General features: G+C 54.5%; 1 protein-coding gene across 1 annotated transcript in view; it reads left to right on the top strand.

Annotated features, from left to right (window-relative positions):
• GDF6 (growth differentiation factor 6) overlaps positions 1-15,729 on the top strand; it is a 16,461-nt gene extending 732 nt beyond the window's left edge. The window contains exon 2 of the mRNA XM_025870861.1: positions 14,765-15,729. Coding sequence (XP_025726646.1) covers positions 14,765-15,729 — 965 coding nt within the window. The remainder of the gene's footprint in view (positions 1-14,764) is intronic.
• Positions 15,730-16,742: the final 1,013 nt, after the last annotated feature.

Raw genomic sequence — 16,742 nt, 5'->3', positions numbered from 1 at the left:
TTCCTTCCTTCCTTCCTTCCTTCCTTCCTTCCTTCCTTCCTTCCTTCTCTTGTCTTTTGCAGAAAGCAGCGCGGTGGCCGCTCATCTGGTGGCTGGTGGAGGAAGCGTGGAGGACGGGAGGTGGCAGGCAAATGACTGGGTCTGGAGAGGGGCCGCGGCGAGGACTGACGGCACACTCGCCACGGGGTCTCGGGTTGTGCGCGGTGCGCTGTACAAGGCCTGAGCTGCCGTGGACGAGCGGGCCGGGGCGGCGGGGGTGGGGGTGGGGGAGGGGGAGACATGGGGCATGAGTGAGCGTTGGAAAGTCCCGAGCTCCCATCCGATCGGGGTGGGGGAAAAGCCGGCAGATGCAAGTCCCGCGGTCCGAGGAACAAGTCCGCGAACTGCGTCGGGCAATGCCCTGACTCAGCCGCTGCACGGGTTCTCAGCCCTTCCCTGCACTGGATGTGGGGATCATCAGCCCGGCAGGAGCTCCGCGCCCTCGAGCGTTTTTTGCTCCTCCAGCGCGCTCACCGCTGCGAGGCGGTCGGCGAGTAGTTTCTGCTAAGGCAGGGGCAGCAACCGACAGGACGGGGCAGGGGCAGGGCAACTAAGTCTAGGGATTTGTTGGTACTTAATCCATATGGGTGCATGGATATGCTCATCCATCTTTCCAGCCAGGCAACGCTCCTCTCTCTGAGCTCCCAGGGGCCCTGTCCCTGGTCCCCTCTGAGGGCGTGGGTGCAAGAGTGGGCGCCTGCGGAAACTCCTGCACCCGCTCCTTGCCACCCGCGTTGGTCCGCGCTGTGAGTGCCTCCGAGAGAACCTTGAGCTCCCCTTGGTCCCAGAAACTGAGTAGGGATCCACGGGCGCCAGGAACTCAGCGCCTAAAGAGGGGAGACAATAACGTGGAAGGAGACAGGAAAGGAAGGGAGATGAAGGAAAGAAAAGGGAAAGGGGAGGAAGGGGACGTGAAGAAAGGAAGGAGGAGATTAAAAAAAAAAAAGATTAAGGATAGAGACTTAGGTTCGCGGCTTTGACCAATTCCCCGCCTCCCACTTCCAGGTCAATGAAAGTGGGGTGGCTCGGGAACCGGCGAGCGCCAGGGTTCAGGCGGACAGGGCTGCTCCCTCCCCGCCTGCGGTGAGTACACGCTCGTCCACGGAGCTTTTCGGAGGAGGCTAACGGCCCCCAGGCCCCCAAGGCCCGGGCTCTTCCCGGGCTTCAGACCCCAGCCTCCACCCTTGTAGCCACCTTCCTTGCGGGCCAGGGTTCCTGCCCACGCTCGGTTCGCCTCTGCAGCCGAGGTCAGCGAGGTTCATGAGCTGCTGAAAGGTCCGGGCGGCAAATTAACGCCTGCTATTTTATGGTGATTTTAGGACTTCTAAAGTCACCTTTGCAGATACACACGGCTTCTTCGCAGCGCTGCAACTGCATCCCCAACCTCTGTGCTGCCAGCGCAGCTCGCCCCCCTCACCCCTCCCCCAGTCTTTGCCCTGCCTCAGGAGTCTCCCTCCCTCCAAATCGTCTTTACCGTCCGTCTAGTCAAAGACTACCCTGCACATCCCTAGTGGAGACACTAAGGAAGCTCAGAGAAAATAGCTCAAGAGGCCTTTCCCCAGGGGAAGAAATCCTGGAGGCCCAGGCTGGCGGGCGGCTGGGCGCAAGTTTTCTTTTCCCCAAAGGAAGTGGCAAGAATCTCCGCCCCTCCCCCAAGCAGGCACCCCTAACTCGTAAGCTTCGCCCTGCGAGTTTGGCACGGGACCCAGAGACCCTGCAGGCTCTTCGGAGGTGTCTACCGAAGCCTGGGGCGTGCAGGCAGGAGTGGGAGGTCTCTGGGGGATTCAGGTCCCGCGCAGACGCGGGCTCGCTTCACCTTTGCGGGCGCCGCAGCCTCTCCCCCGGCACCGCGCTGGGCGTCCCCGGGCGCCAGAGGTAGGGAAAGGGACTGGCTGCGAGCCCAGGCCCAGGGGGCCTCTGTTCCCGAGCCAAGGTCTCCAGGCTAGCCGGACCAAGATCCAGACGTCGGCTTCAACTCTGGAACGCGGTCCCCAGCCGGAGGAGACGCGGAGTGACCACTTGGACCGCAGCTTCGAAGGCACGGTCTCCTCCACGCTCTCAGGTTCCCAGCAAACGCGAAGAAGGGCAGTCAGTTGGCTGGGAAGGCTGTGCGGCTCGCCGCACGCCGCTCGGGGTGAAGGAGTGCGGAGCCCAAGGCAGGAGGGGGCGCGCAGAGGAGGGGGTGTGTTGCGGGCTACAGCGCCAGCTTGATAAAGGGAAAGCCTCACTTTCCCTCTCACTGATTTTGATTTGATGTGTCACCGGCGGTGACCTCGGGCTGGACCTTCCGGGGCTTGCTTAGCATCGGGCCCCTGATTGGAGTGTTTCAACTCAGCGATCTAATTGAGGGTTCATGTCATAACACATCAAACGGTGTCTAGTCTCCCGTGATGGAAGGGACCCGCCAGCCGCGCATCCCTGGCTCCCCGCGAGGACTTCCGCCCCTCTCACGTGGGGACTCTGAACCGCGCCAAACCCGCCTACATCCCCTCCCCCACCCCGTGGATGGCGGGGCTAGGAGGAAAGAGCCGCGGCCAGCCGAGAGCTGGGCCAGCCGCGCTGACTTGGCGCCTTGCCTCGGGGATGTTTAAATCGCCGTCGAGTGCGGCAGGCTTGGCTTGGCGGAGCGGGGGACCCTCAGGGGGAGGAGCAAAGAAAATGGAAGGAATTCTGAAGCCTGTTCAGGAGGCACGAACTCCTTGCTCACGTACAATATTTGTAAACAGCCTTCCTCGCCCGGGAACCCCGGAACCTCAAAGTTACCCCTCAGGCTTGCGATTGTGGGCGAGCAGGGATAAAAATCAGTCGGAAGTGAATGAAGAGCGCTTTGCGTCTATAAAGATAGCACGTTCTCTATTACCTCACCCTTGCCACCTTCTCCCACCCTCCCACACACATACCCAACGAGGAGACCTTATTGCAAGTTTTATTTTCTAAATGTCCCTCCTTTCGATTTGCTCTCCAAACATCCAGGGGTAAAACTAACCAACATATATTGAGCATTTACTGCATACCGAGTACTGTGCTAAAATCTGTTACCTGAATTATTTCATTTAATTCTAACAACAACCCCTGGGGAAAGTGCTATACTCACTGGTTTACAGGTGAATTACGGAAGACAAAGAGGTTAAGTTAAGCAAGTTGCTTAAGGTCACACAGAGGGGCGAAGCACATAACCAATTCTAGATCCTGCATGCTTAACTATGGCACTACACGGGTAGGGTAAAGGGTGAGGAAGTTTCTAAGGATGGTGGCAGGAAGCAGAAGTTTCAAAAAAATGGGCAGATTTCCCATCTGGTCTAATATTCTTCTGTGATTTCTTAAGATCCAGTTTGGAGTTGGAGTGGAACTTTGGATTTGAGGGTAGGAATCCGTGCTGTGCATTGCTTCCTCTTTGTGCTCTTTGGAAAGGCACAAACCATGCCATCCCTGATCTTTAAATATTCCTCCATATTGTTCTTTTAAAATGATTTTGAATCCACAAAGATGGAAAGTGTGTGCAGGTGTGTCTTGTTGCAGTTATAAGATCATAATGGATCAGGTTGGATACAGAGAAATTACAGTTAGCACATGGTGGAACCATTAAAAGGCCACTGGTACTGCAGCCTTAGAGCCCCAACCCTGGGGCCTGGGAAAGGCAGACAGTTGGAACTTCTGTGAATTCAACGTGGCTGAGAGATAGAGGGGGAGAGAAAGAGAGAAACAAACCTTGGACTTTCCGTTTATGGAGTGAGAAGTGCCACATAATTCCAACAAGGGGGGAAGAAACCTCCCCCTTGATTTTGGAAGAAACCAAAATGAGTCTAGGAATACTGGTGCGAGTTCGGTTTCCAGATGATTTGGAAATAAGAAGACTCCTAAAAAATTTTTTTTTCTGGTTATTGTTGTTGTTAGAATAGCCTTCTCAGAAAGGAGGCAGTAGGGAACAGATAAAAACCAAAAACGAGATCGGAATATCGGAACATCGGAACTTGACACCCTAGAAATGAATCGCTGAAAAGTTTGCCACCGCCCATTGTTGGCTTCTTGGTTTACCTTCTGGGTCGCGATTATCTGGGGGCAGGGCAGGACAATTGGGCTAGCCGTGCTGCGGGGAGGGTATTCTAAGAGCTGCATCGTTCCCTCGCGATTGAAGTTCGTCTGGGACAGCATGTCAATGCAAAACAGCGAGTTTCTGGGTGGACCTGGGCCGCAGAGTGGCGTAATCAACGCAGCAGCGCTTTTGCCCCGACCCTGTTGTCGTTGGCAAACGGAAAATGAAATATAAGCAGGGAAGTATTTTAATGGGGACGGAGGGAATTCACAACTGTTAATTATTTGGTGACCTTGTATTCGATTTGTTTGAGTCCCTTATAAAAACACTAATGCAGACCAGACGGCCAAGTGAGGAAGCCGGCAGAAGGTTCCAATCTAGGCTTTATTTCCCCGGAAAGAGGGAACAGCCTTGGAAAAGGATTGCTGAGCATTCAAGTGTGCGTGTGAGAGCGCGCCCGCGTGCGCGCCGGCGTGGGGTTTGCATCGCTGTCCAGGTTCATGATCTTCTATCAGGCCTGTGGACTGGAAAGTCCCGGAAAAAGGCCTGGGGTGAGGGAAGGAAGCCTTAAAGAAGGAGTTTGTTCTTCTCTTCTGGTTGGAATGATTAAAACATTTTAAAGGCCACAAACCACAAACGCCTTAGCCATTGGCTTGTTGTTAAGTATCAGTTACTGTCACCCCCATCCCTAAGGCCTTAAGGGTTGCCTTACAAGACTCAAACAAGGGCCACCTTAGCAAGTAAGTTAAGAACACCTAGTACCTTCTGCTGCGAGAGTGCAAGTGGGGCCAGAATTCAGGGCGAGCTTCCTCTGCAGGGGAGGCTAATTTGAAAAGGAGTCCGAACGTTTTCCCCAGCGCGGGAGGCGCTTGGGCTCTGGGAGTTTGCGCGGTAGAGTTGCCGGTGGGGGAGGGGATCCAAAAACGTGCTCAAACATCCTTGTCTTTTCTCCACATTAAAAAAAAAAAAAAAAAAAAAAATTACCTAAACCACAGCCCACCGCAGGCCTTGAGAATCGCAAACTGAATGAAGACATGAAACCTCCCCCTCGCGACCTGCGAGTTTGCGCGCCGCCTGGACCCAAAGGGAACGCGGGCGTTGCACAGGAGGAGGTCCTAAAGCAACCGGGTTTTTTCCCAGTCGGAGTTCTCTGGGTTCTGGAGGCACGCCTCCATGCAATTGGTGCCGTTTTCTTGGGGCGGCGACAGGGGTAGGAGAAGAGAAGGGGACGCAGAGGTGGGAGAAAGATGTTATGGCAGAGGTAGGACAGAACGAAAACGGTTTCCTGGCAGGACTGCCGCGAGCAGTAAACGATGCAGAGCGCATCAACAATAATCCCGGGGGGTCTCTTAAGTAAAGTGAAGGGCATTAGTTCAATAAATCCTCGGGTATGGAATAACCCTGGGCAAACGCTGCTCTCTGGACCCGGGGACGGTATCCCAGCCGAGGCCGCGAGGGGTGGTTAGCGGGAACGTCGGTCCTCCGCGTCCTTTCGTTGCTTGGCACCAACCGCCTCCCTGCCCGTCCCTCCCCGCCCTACCCCCGCCTCTCTTAAAGCCCTGGCTGTTTATTTTTAAGCTCAATGGCGGTTAAGTGGTGTCTTCTGTTTATAGGAATTAAATAGGTCCTCGTCGGCCTAATGGGTTCCAGGGTTGCTGTTCTCTGCCTTCCAGGACAGTCCATTAGCGCTGCTGGGGGCCGAGAGTTGGGTTGGCGTGGCGTGAGCCGCTGCAGGCGCTGGGAGGGACTGGCCGCGGGCGCCTGGCCGCACCGGCCAGCTTTCGAGAAGATGCGCGCGCCGCGCCGCCAGTGGCCCGGGGGTCTGGGGGCGGAGTTCGGCTTAGGCACGCGGTAGTGGGCGTGCTGGAGAGGAGAAGGGCGGGCCTCTGGCCCAGTCGGAAGCGGTTTAGCTGACCAAGCCTAGCAGAGAGTAGGGGCAGGAGCAGCGCGGAGAGTTGGCTTTGGGATCCCGGTGGTTTACACGCCCCCCTGCCCTCCCTAAAGAACGTAGGAACCAAAGAAAATCCGTGCGCCTGCTTTGCAAATCTGGCTTCCAGGCACCTTGGTCCAGCCCTCATCCCACTTCCCAGCCGACTGCTGCTCCCGCGCCCCATGGGGAGTTGATGTTGAGTGAGTGAATGATGTTAGACGATGGTCCACAGCTGCCTCCGCGAATCTCATTTTGCTGCGACGTTGGTTCGGAAGTCAGCCCAAGGTGAGCGCAGTAGAGCAGAGTTTCCACTACCCTCCTTCAGAAGCCGCGCCCGGCCCAACACTTTCAAGAGCTCACCATTGAGGTTTCTCCTGCGCAGGAGCCCTGGGCACTCAAGTCCTTTCCTGTCCACACAGCACGCCAATTTGAACCCCTCTCCCCACCTGCAAACCCGAGAACTGGTCGGGGAGGAGAAACCAAATAAAACGGGAACCTTTTCTACTTTTGATCTCGAAACTCTCTAGTTAAAGGCCTGATCGTATTCCACCCCTGAAGGCTGCCTCGCGGCAGAATTTCCTCCTTCCCTCCAACCCTAGGCCTGTGTGGCTCCAGTGGGCTCCCAATGACCCTACTGGTCCGCAGTGCAGCGAGAGCGGCCCCTGGCACATCACCCGGTCCGGGCCCTGCACGCACAGCTCCAAGGGAAGGGCAGTGACCTTCGGAAGGCATGGGGACCCGGCGGAAAGGTGGGGAGAGAAGGGTACAGCTTGTGGCAATAGTACCGAGCTTCCTTTTGGATTTCATCCGCAGTGGTGTCAAATTAAGATTCTGGTGAGACTGCCCTGAAAAGAGAGCCCGGTGAAGTGTTCTTGATCTCGGCTTCGAATCACTGGTTCTTGAACCCCTCTCAAGAACGCGTGACCACGAGGTTTCGCACTAAGTTCTTGGACACCACTTTACAAGGAATCCATTTCATCTTAGAGAAACAAAAGAATCTCCTTGAAGCACCTTGGGAGTCCTGCTGGGGGTGCACAGTGCCCAGTGCTCAGGGGAGAGGGCTGGTCCTCCTCTCCTGCCAGAACCTGGCCTTATTGCCACAGAAGGCTGTGCTGAGGCTAGCAGGGCCCCCGAAGTTTGCCTTCCATTGGGTGGCATCTGGGGTTCTCCTTCCCTCCCCTCCCACCCTCACTCATTTGCCTCTGGCTGGGCCAGAGCGTGGTGCACTAACACTGGGATTTCTCTGTGGGATCCAGGTGGGCCACCAGGCCTGCTTAATCCTGTGGGGTTCACAAGGCCCAGGCTTCTTGGAGGGAGGAGGGCACAGTCTGCCAGGCTTGGGAGAAAGACTAGAAAAACCTCTCCAGATTCCGTGGAGGACCCGCCTTGGGCCTCTCTGATCTTTGAAAGGAGGAAAGAAGCTGAGAAACACAGGGCACGGCTATTGGAGAAAACACCGGGGAAGCCAAGAGATCCAGAGAGAAGCTGGGCTGGTGAGTGTGTGGTGAGGAGACACACACCTACCCACTGACTGGGGTTTCTCAGGCGACTTGCTCTGCATCTGGGCCCCGCACTCAGCCTCAGGGGCCATTCATTGCTACAGCCCATCTCCCCGCCAAATGTGTCTGGCCCTTTGCGGGTGAAGAACATCTGGAATGTCACCTTCATCCCCACCCCAGATTGGCTCTGTGGACAGATCATGCCTCCTCCCCAAAAGGGCTCCACAGTGGGAGGTGAGGAGTGGGACAAGGGGCCCAACCCCCAGGCCTCTCAGGGCTGCATCTGCCCAGCCAGGGAGCCAAATGGCTTAGCATCTGGGCCAGCGCTGGCCCTGAGCCCACAGAGGAGGGAACCTGCCGGGAGGGACCTATCCTTGATGAGGTTCTGGCCAGAGGTTAGTTGTTCACCTGGAAGTTGTGCGAGAGACCTCAGTAGTGGATGACATAATGACACAGGGGCACTGAGATGGATCAGTGTGATGGAGGTGAGGCCACAACCCCTGTGGGCCTTAGACTTCCCTGTGACCTCAGATGAATAGGAACTGGAAGTCCGTGCTTCTCTCTTTAGCCCTTTGCCCAGCGCCTTTCCTTCATTCACTTCTGGAAGTCCTGCCGAAGTAAGTGGATTGCCTCTCCTCAAAGAAGGCCAAGAGGAGTATAGGTGCATCTCCTGCCTACCTGGCTGTAGGCAGTTATAGTGATATTGACTGCATTCACTGGGCGCTTCTGTGTGTCACGCAGAACCGGCCATGAGTGCCTTGACTCTGACCTTTACAATGACTCTGCAAAGTGGGGGATGGTTCTCCCATTTTACAGACGAGGCATATGAGGCTGGGAGAGATTATGTGACCTAGAGTATCCAGGGTCACCCAGACAATAAGTCACAGGTCAGGTTTCAAATCTATGTCTCTTAGACTCTACATTCCTGTGCTAATTCCGTGTTGTCAGTAGTAACCAATATTTGCACATGTCTTCAGATATATATCTTTCCTACTCTCTCTCATTTGCTACCCCTCCTTCAGTGACTCTGTGAGCTGGTGTTATCTTCATTTTGTAGATGAGAGAATTGTTTCCCTGTAAGTTCTCTTTCAAAACTCTAGTTGTTAACATCCCTTCAGTTCTGCTGTTTAGGAAGTGATTTACTCTAGGACACCAGAGATCGATGCCTTTCCCCCCAAGCATGGGCTGCATGAAAGAGCAGGAGCCTTCTCAGGGTTTCTGCCAAACACAGAGTTCAAGGGCTGGGGTGTCCAGGGTGGTGGCACAGACACTGGAGCCAGACTGCCATGTCTAACTCTTCGTATCTTGGGCAAGTTACTATTCAACAATCTGTATTTTAAGTTTTCTGGTCCATAACATGAGCATAGTAGTGATATCCTTTTCTTTTCCATAGTTAGTTTCGAGGCTTAAATGAGTTATGAGAATTTAGATTATGCACAGCAGATGGTAATTGCTACACCAGTGTTTGCTATTACGATTTTTATTCTGGATGGTCAAGCCGGAGCACCCAGTAGAGCCTGAATTGTGTGGACTGCCTCCTGAATCTGCCCCTCAGTGAGGATGCTTAGTGAGCTCAGCAGTTTGCAACAGATCTCAACAGAGCCAGGACTCAGGACAAGAATACAGGGGGAGGCTTGGGTTATTCCTGTGTCCCAGGAGAGGGTAATCGTTGGAGCACGAAGTACTCAGAGGCCTTCACACCGCAGGGGAGAGGGCTGGAGGCTCATTTTTACTCACCCTGTACACCGAACTCGATTTCCAACCTGTAGACTTTGGCACCTCAGGGCAGTGCTGAAGCTGAGTGATCTAGGGAACAAGCGAATCCAAATCTAGCCATGAAATCCCTGCGTGGAGATCGTCTTCCTTCTAGTAAAGGAAGAAAAAGGAAGAAAAAGGAAGATTCCGGGGGAACCCAGTTCCCTAGGAGTTGATGGCACTGGTGATGAATGTGTGTCGCGTGTCCTCCCTCCCTCTTTGCACCACCGCCCAATCAGAGCCGTGGAAGGGGGCGTGGCCGCAGGTCGGAGGGCGTAGGAATTAGGACCTTCAGATCTTGCCCTTCACTAGCTGCAGGACTTTGGGCAAGTGAAGATACCTCGCAGAACCCCAGTTTCCTCATCTATAAATAAGTGTAACAATAGAATGGGCCTCACACCCCGCGGTGAGGATTCAGGGACAGAGCCCATCAAAGCCCTGAGCACGTGCCGGCCGCCAAGGCGCGCCCCAGGAGCGCTCAGTGCTGCTGTTGGCTCGAAAATGACGGGGGTTGGGGGAAAGGCTTAACTGCAAAGACATCTGGAGTTTTCTTTGTAAAGATGGGTGCCGATCCCGCCCCTCCCATCCCTCCACCTAGGGAAGTGGGCGTGGGAAAGCCCACTATCATCTCGGCTCTCTGAGCCACCGCCTAGTCGCACCCCTAGATCTGCGCCTTCGGAGGACTTGAGGCGGGACGCGTGGCGGGGTGGCGGGTGGAAGCGGGTGCGGGCCTGCCAGACGCTTGGCCATTCAAAGGATGGGAGCCCGACGCGCACGGAGGAGCTCTCTGAGAGAGCTGGGGCCGCGGGGGCACCCTCCGCGCGACGAGTGACAGAAAATCCCACAAGGACTCTCAAGAGAGATCTCAAGCAGCCTACATATCTCAGAGATGTCTTGGAAAAAATGCAGTACGGGCCCTTCCCGCTCCAAACCAAATAAAGTTGCGGGTTTTCAGAAACCCTCAACAGGGTGGCCCAGCTGAGCTGGCCCCAGCAGGAGCAGCCCTGGGGGACCCTCAAGACACATTTTCTGCCGCTGCGCGTCTCTCGCTGAGGCTGCCCTCCCGGGGCTCAGGTTCCCGGGTGTCCGGTCTTTGGTGCCCTGGGCATCCTTTCCTTTCTGATCTGGTGTTTGTTTCTTACCTTCCTCCAGCCAAGCACTGAGGCTTCCACCTGCACTGATGACTTTACCTTCCTAGGCCAATTTTCTCATTTAAAATGGGTGTGATAGTCCCTGCCTTGCAAGTGATTAGTTCTTTTTCCCCCGTGTCCGCATTTGCTTCTTTTTAACAATTGTTTATCAAATTCCATACCAGATGTGCATGTTTGAGGTCTCCTCACCTCAGCCTTTTGCCAACTTGCTCTTAATTCAAAAAAGGCTGACCTATTTATGAAGACTTTTCTTCAGATATGCAGATGGTTTGTTCCTTCTCCTCTCCTTCCCTTCCTTCCTCCATCCACCCACCTGGGAAAATTGATAAGCACAAATCCAGCAATTCTAACTTGAAAGGTCAGTACCTCCGCCTAATACTCCGCAAACACTGAGTTAACTGGGTTTGAGCCAAGCTGTAACAAACCAGGTCTATGCAAATTAAAAGCAAAGTAAAAACTCCCATGATTTATTACTGATTGATATCAATTTAAAGGCCTAAAACTTAGGATTCACTTCCAAGTTGTTTAAAAAAAAAAAAAAGTTCCACAGACCGAATGAAAAGTGCATGTTTCTAGGGAGGGGGATGGGAGAGAGGGTCATTTGATGATATCGGCCCCAATTTATAAAGGACTTCAGCTCTCATTTACACAGGACTTAATGGGAGAGGAGGCTTGTGGAAGGGAATGTGAAGGGCTGGCTTCCCACCCACAGGTGGCCGTGGTGGCAGGGCCAGGCTTTTTGATGCCAGGTCAGCAGGCAAAGTGTCTTCAGGGTCACAGGGGATGGTGGTGTGTGCACTCCCCAGGTCGGATGCCTCCTCTGGGCTATTTCTGTGATTCATGGCTCCAGAGCAGGTCCAGACAGGTGGGGAATGTGGTCGGTAGGAGAGCTGTGCAGAGTTGCCACCTTCTTGGACCCTCTGTTAAGGGGTTAGAGGTTCTGGAGACCCAGTGAGAGTACATGTGGCAGAAAGAGTAAAAAAAAAAAATGTGGGGGTGGCTGTGGGGTGGGGGCAAAAAGGAGCTGAGAGAAACAGTGACTTGGTTCTGGTGAGTACCACCTTAGACCCTGCCCTGGGTCCTGTGCTTTGGAGGACCCTATTTTGCCCGGTCCCCAATGGCACCTGATCCACAAGGTGGGGAAATGGGGAAATGTAAAGAGCCAAGGGAACATGCTCATCTCAATTAGTGGTTCTTAAAGTCGGATCCCAGACCAGTAGAATCAGCATTACCTGGGAACGGAGAAAAATGCAAATTATGGGCTCCACAACAACCCCCTGGGGCCTGAGAGAAGTTCTATTTCTAACAAGGGTGATGCTGTATGATGTGATGCTTATCTTGCAGATTTAGGGACCCTTATAGGTTTAGTGGCCTTGAGAGCTACTACTCTCCTGTGGTACCCAAACCATCGAGCTCTTGCCCAAATAGCCCAGGGCCCCCTTCCAGGGCCCGGGCAGCTGCTTCATTGGGTCTGTCCTCCAGAGAGTGTATGGACACCACTGAAACATGCCTGGGCAGCTTGGACCTATGAGCAAGGGTGTCCACAGTCATGCAGGCGTGGCTGCTCAAGCTGTGGGATGGAGCTGGTACGGAAAGAGAAGGGGGCAGGTTACAGAATGAAGTCCCCATTTGCATTCTTTCCTTGAGCCCTGGAAAGATTATGAGCTGGCTGGTCTTGCTAGAAAGATCATCAGAAATCCCAAGGCTGCAGAATCAGTAGAGCCCTCTACAGATGCTTTCCTCTGTTTTGACCATTCTTGAGGACCAGAGAAATGTGACTCGGCTGTAGAGACTAACCGTTATTAGCCCACACTTTTTTTTAAAAAAGAGTAAAAACAAAAGAAGGCTGATTTCTCCATGTTTCATGAGAGAGAAATAAATAAATTACCCTTTACACCTTCCTATGCTCTCCAACCAGTGACAAACTGTCTTAAGAGTTATGTAAGCAGAGATGGAAATGATTTCCTTATGGCGTCCATGTTTTATTCCCAGCAAGGCCTGCGAATGTAGTTGGGACTGTATCCCCCATCCCTCATACCCCAGCCATTGCTGGTTGCTTTTAAACTCTAGTACCTGCACTCCAATAGAGAGGCAATGGGGCAGTGGGGCTTAGGGGCTAAATGTTCCAACTCTGGAATTAAATAGACTTAAGTTTGGATCTCAACTTTTACCACCTACTAGCTGTCAGACTTCAGTAATCAACTTAATTTCTCCAAACCTTGGTTTTCCCGCCTGTAAAATGGGAACTATCTACCTCACAGAACTGGTCTGTGCTTGCAGATAAAGTAAGGATGAAAAATATGTCAGCCTTCACAATACTTAGCTGGTGCAGCAAATGCCTTCGGTTTGTCCCTCTCATCACATCCTTCGTTGGGGGAGAGAGAAATATGAGAGGCAAGAAAGTGAAGCCTAAGGCAATAGGTCCAGAGATCTGGGTGGTGGCTGAAGGTTGTCAGACGCAGGTTTCTTTAAAGGAGGAGAAGAAAGTGTGCTGAGTTCCCACTGATTTTAATGTGACCCTGGTCGGTTTGAAGGTCTTGGCTTCCATAAATCAACCGCCTCCAGCAGCTTTTCCCTCTTCACCTCTCTAACCCTTCCCACAGCTCCATCTCAGGTTGGGACATGTGCCTGAGAGTGAGGTAGCCTGCCCTGCAGGCAGCCCGGAGTGGGGACTGGGTTTGGCTGAGGCTCCAGGTCCAGTGCCCTGGGGCTACATCGGGACAGGCAGTAAGAGTCGGACCGGGACCCAGTGACACTTTTACTGTTGAAATCGAACCAAACTTTACTAGCTTCTGGGGAAAGCTGGGGGCTTTGGGGATTTTTGTATTTGCTGGGTTGTAAATACTTTATGAGAAGGCAGCCCAGGAAAATCTGGTTAGCTTTCCGCCTTGCACACTGAAGTGGGGTTGGCTTCATGCACAAATGCGTCAAAAAAGAAGTCAAGTTTTGCCTTGGTCCCAAAGAATTCATCTTGGATCTTTTAAAAGCCTGTTATTCCCCTCACCCCCCAATTATGTGCCCTAAATTTCTTTTTCTTATTTGTAACCAAAAATTTCATCCTCAAAAGATTAGTTCCAAAGCAAGATTTCAAGATGGGTGGGTGGGTGGAGGGGAGAATGTCACTGTGTGTGTGTGTGTGTGTGTGTGTGTTTGAGGTTTTCTCCTGATGTATTTCTCATTGACTGCAGGGTCTTCTCAATGGATAGTTGCCTGGTGTGTGTGTGTGTGTGTGTTCATTTGCCTCACCCCCACCCCCACCCCCGGCCAACTTCTGAAAGCTTGGTTGCTCTTTTGTTAGTTGTTAAAATGGTTGGTAAATTTGAAAAAGCAAGCAAGCAAGCAAGCAATCTCATAGCAGATCTTCATTCTGTCAGCTTTGTGCTGGGCCTAAATACTTCAGCAAAAGTGTCTAAGGGGCAGCAATGCTCCCAGAGACCAGGGGGTCTAACTAGGGCTGCATCTTCAAATCATCTTGGAGCTTAAAAACAAAAACAAAACCCAAAATGAACAAACAAAATCTAGCAAAAACCCAGTACCCAGGCTCTGTCCAGAGATCTTGTCTCAATTGGGCTAAAGCAAGCCCTGGCACTGGTAATTTTTAAATTCTCTGGATGATTATAAGGGGCACCCAGAGTGAGAATAACTGCTCTGGAAGTCTCCACTTCCTGACCAGCATGTACTCCAGGTCAGGCACAGCTATACCGGCTGCGGCGCGAGGGACAAGACACGGTCCTAGCTCCTATGGGCCAGGGGAGGCGGGGCAGGGTGTTGCTGGGAAAGGCAGACCACTAAGGAGACAAATAGAAACGAGGTCACCGTAGATAGTGCTAAGTGGGGTGAGATAATAAACCCGGGTCCTGTGATAGTGACGGAGGGAGGCTACTTTAGATTGGGGTGGTCGAAGATGGCCTCTCGGAGGAGGTGGCATTTGGACCGAGACGTGAATGATGAGAACGACGAGCCAGTCAGCCGAAAGGAGGTCTGGGGAAAGCGCGGCCCGGGCCCACGACCACAAAGGGCACATTAGTGGTTACGCAGGCTCCTGGGGGAAAACCCGGGAGGCCGCCGCCGCAGCCGCCGCTCCAGCAGCCACCGACTTCCGCCCTGGGAGTCCGGGACTGATGGGGGGGTGGAGGGGGGCGTTCGGGGAGGGGAGGCCTGCCCTGGTGCTCCCCCCCCCCCTTAGCTGCGCACTGGCCCGGGCGGGGAGCCGGGTAGTCAGGCCCCGGGCTGGCCGAGCAGGACTCCCAGCCGGCCTGCCCCGCTGCCCGCCCTTTTCCTCCCGGGCGCGGCCGCCGAGCACCGGGCTGATCTCCCCCTTAAGTGAAACTGACTGTAATGATTTTTTATCTCGCAGACGATCTCTCGCACACTCCTCTCCGGAGACAGAAGTATTTGTTTGATGTGTCCACGCTCTCAGACAAAGAAGAGCTGGTGGGCGCGGAGCTGCGGCTCTTTCGCCAGGAGCCCGCAACGCCCTGGGGGCCACCGGCCGGGCCGCTCCACGTGCAGCTCTTCCCCTGCTTGTCGCCCCTGCTGCTGGACGCGCGGACCCTGGACCCGCAGGGGGCGCCCCGGGCCGGCTGGGAAGTCTTCGACGTGTGGCAAGGCCTGCGGCAGCAGCCCTGGAAGCAGCTGTGCTTGGAGCTGCGGGCCGCGTGGGGCGAGCCGGGAGCCGGGGAGGCCGAGGCACGCGCGCCGGCGCCCCAGCAGCCGCCGCCCCCGGACCTGCGGAGTCTGGGCTTCGGCCGGAGGGTGCGGCCCCCCCAGGAGCGCGCCCTGCTCGTCGTGTTCACCAGATCCCAGCGCAAGAATCTGTTCGCCGAGATGCGCGAACAGCTGGGCTCGGCCGAGGTCGCGGGCCCCGGCGGCGCCGGCGCCGAGGGGTCGTGGCCGCCGCCGTCGGGCACCCCGGACGCGGGGCCTTGGCTGCCCTCGTCCGGCCGTCGGCGGCGGCGCACAGCCTTCGCCAGCCGCCACGGTAAGCGGCACGGCAAGAAGTCGAGGCTGCGCTGCAGCAAGAAGCCCCTGCACGTGAACTTCAAGGAGCTGGGCTGGGACGACTGGATTATCGCGCCCCTGGAGTACGAGGCCTACCACTGCGAAGGCGTGTGCGACTTCCCGCTGCGCTCGCACCTGGAGCCCACCAACCACGCCATCATCCAGACGTTGATGAACTCCATGGATCCCGGCTCCACCCCGCCCAGCTGCTGTGTGCCCACCAAATTGACTCCCATCAGCATCCTGTACATCGACGCGGGCAATAACGTGGTCTACAAGCAGTACGAGGACATGGTGGTGGAGTCCTGCGGCTGCAGGTAGCGGCGCCTTTCCTGCCGCCTTGGCCCCCGACGGCAGGGGAGGCCTGACTGCAGAGAGGCCGAGGAGCTGGCCTCGGAGGAGGCAGAGGGTGGGGGGAACAGCCTGGACGTGCAGCCGGGTGGGAGAGGAGGGAGCTCAGCCTTCCCAGAACCTTCCACCTGCCAGCCCAGAGGGAGATACGGATTTTCACACCTTGCATGGCCACCCAGGAAAAACAAGCCAAGGAGGATTTCTTTAGTTGTTTTTGTTTTTTCCTTTTTCTTTATTATTGTGGCTTTGGATTTCCTTGTGTGCCCCACAGGTTTTGATAGGAGGTGGGGGGCGGGGAGACGCAGACCTGGTGCTCAAGCGCTCCATGGATTGAAAAATGTATAGCTTAAGAAGAGAAACAGTGTGGGAGGAAGAATCACCTTTGACCACGTCTGGGTTTGATTGTTTTCTACCCATGCAAAGAAGGTGGGGTTTTCTCCGGCCATGTCATAGCCTGTGCCTTGTGACCTCCCGAGCAGAGAGTGTTCCAAAAGAGGAATTAGCACGGAGAATAGGAAAGCCAGGAAGGGCCCTGCCTTTAGAAGAACTTGCTTGTATACCGGGCTCTGCCTTGGCCTCTCCCAGTACAGGGAGTCGGCAACCGGCAACCGGCAACCGGCATCTCACTCAAGGGGGCTCAGGTCGCTGCCTTTACTGTTGCTTTTTTCTGGTCGGGGGAAAGGGGAACTGGTATGGATGGAATGACAAGAATGAGTCCAAATGGAACCCCCTGAAGGATAATGAGAAACCACCAGGCCTGCCTCTGAGGGGGCTGACACTGAGGTGTATGAACCAGGCTGAAGGTAACCCAGGAAAGGCCCTTCTGTGGGGTCTGTTTCTAATTGATTTCTTTCAACAGAGTTTGCCAAAATTCAGACATCCCCTCTTAAGGGGAAGGTGATTTTCCAGTTAAACAAAAAGCGAGTAGGGGATGGGAAGCTATATAAGTAAGGTAAGAGGTGTGGAGAAGGGGGAATGAGCCA

Source organism: Callorhinus ursinus, unplaced genomic scaffold (genome assembly GCF_003265705.2).
Source record: "Callorhinus ursinus isolate GAN/ISIS: 27379988/994484 unplaced genomic scaffold, GSC_fseal_2.0 scaffold5, whole genome shotgun sequence".
Taxonomy (NCBI): domain Eukaryota; kingdom Metazoa; phylum Chordata; class Mammalia; order Carnivora; family Otariidae; genus Callorhinus; species Callorhinus ursinus.
Note: the sequence above shows the minus strand (reverse complement) of the source record. Positions and strands in the feature narration are given on the sequence as shown.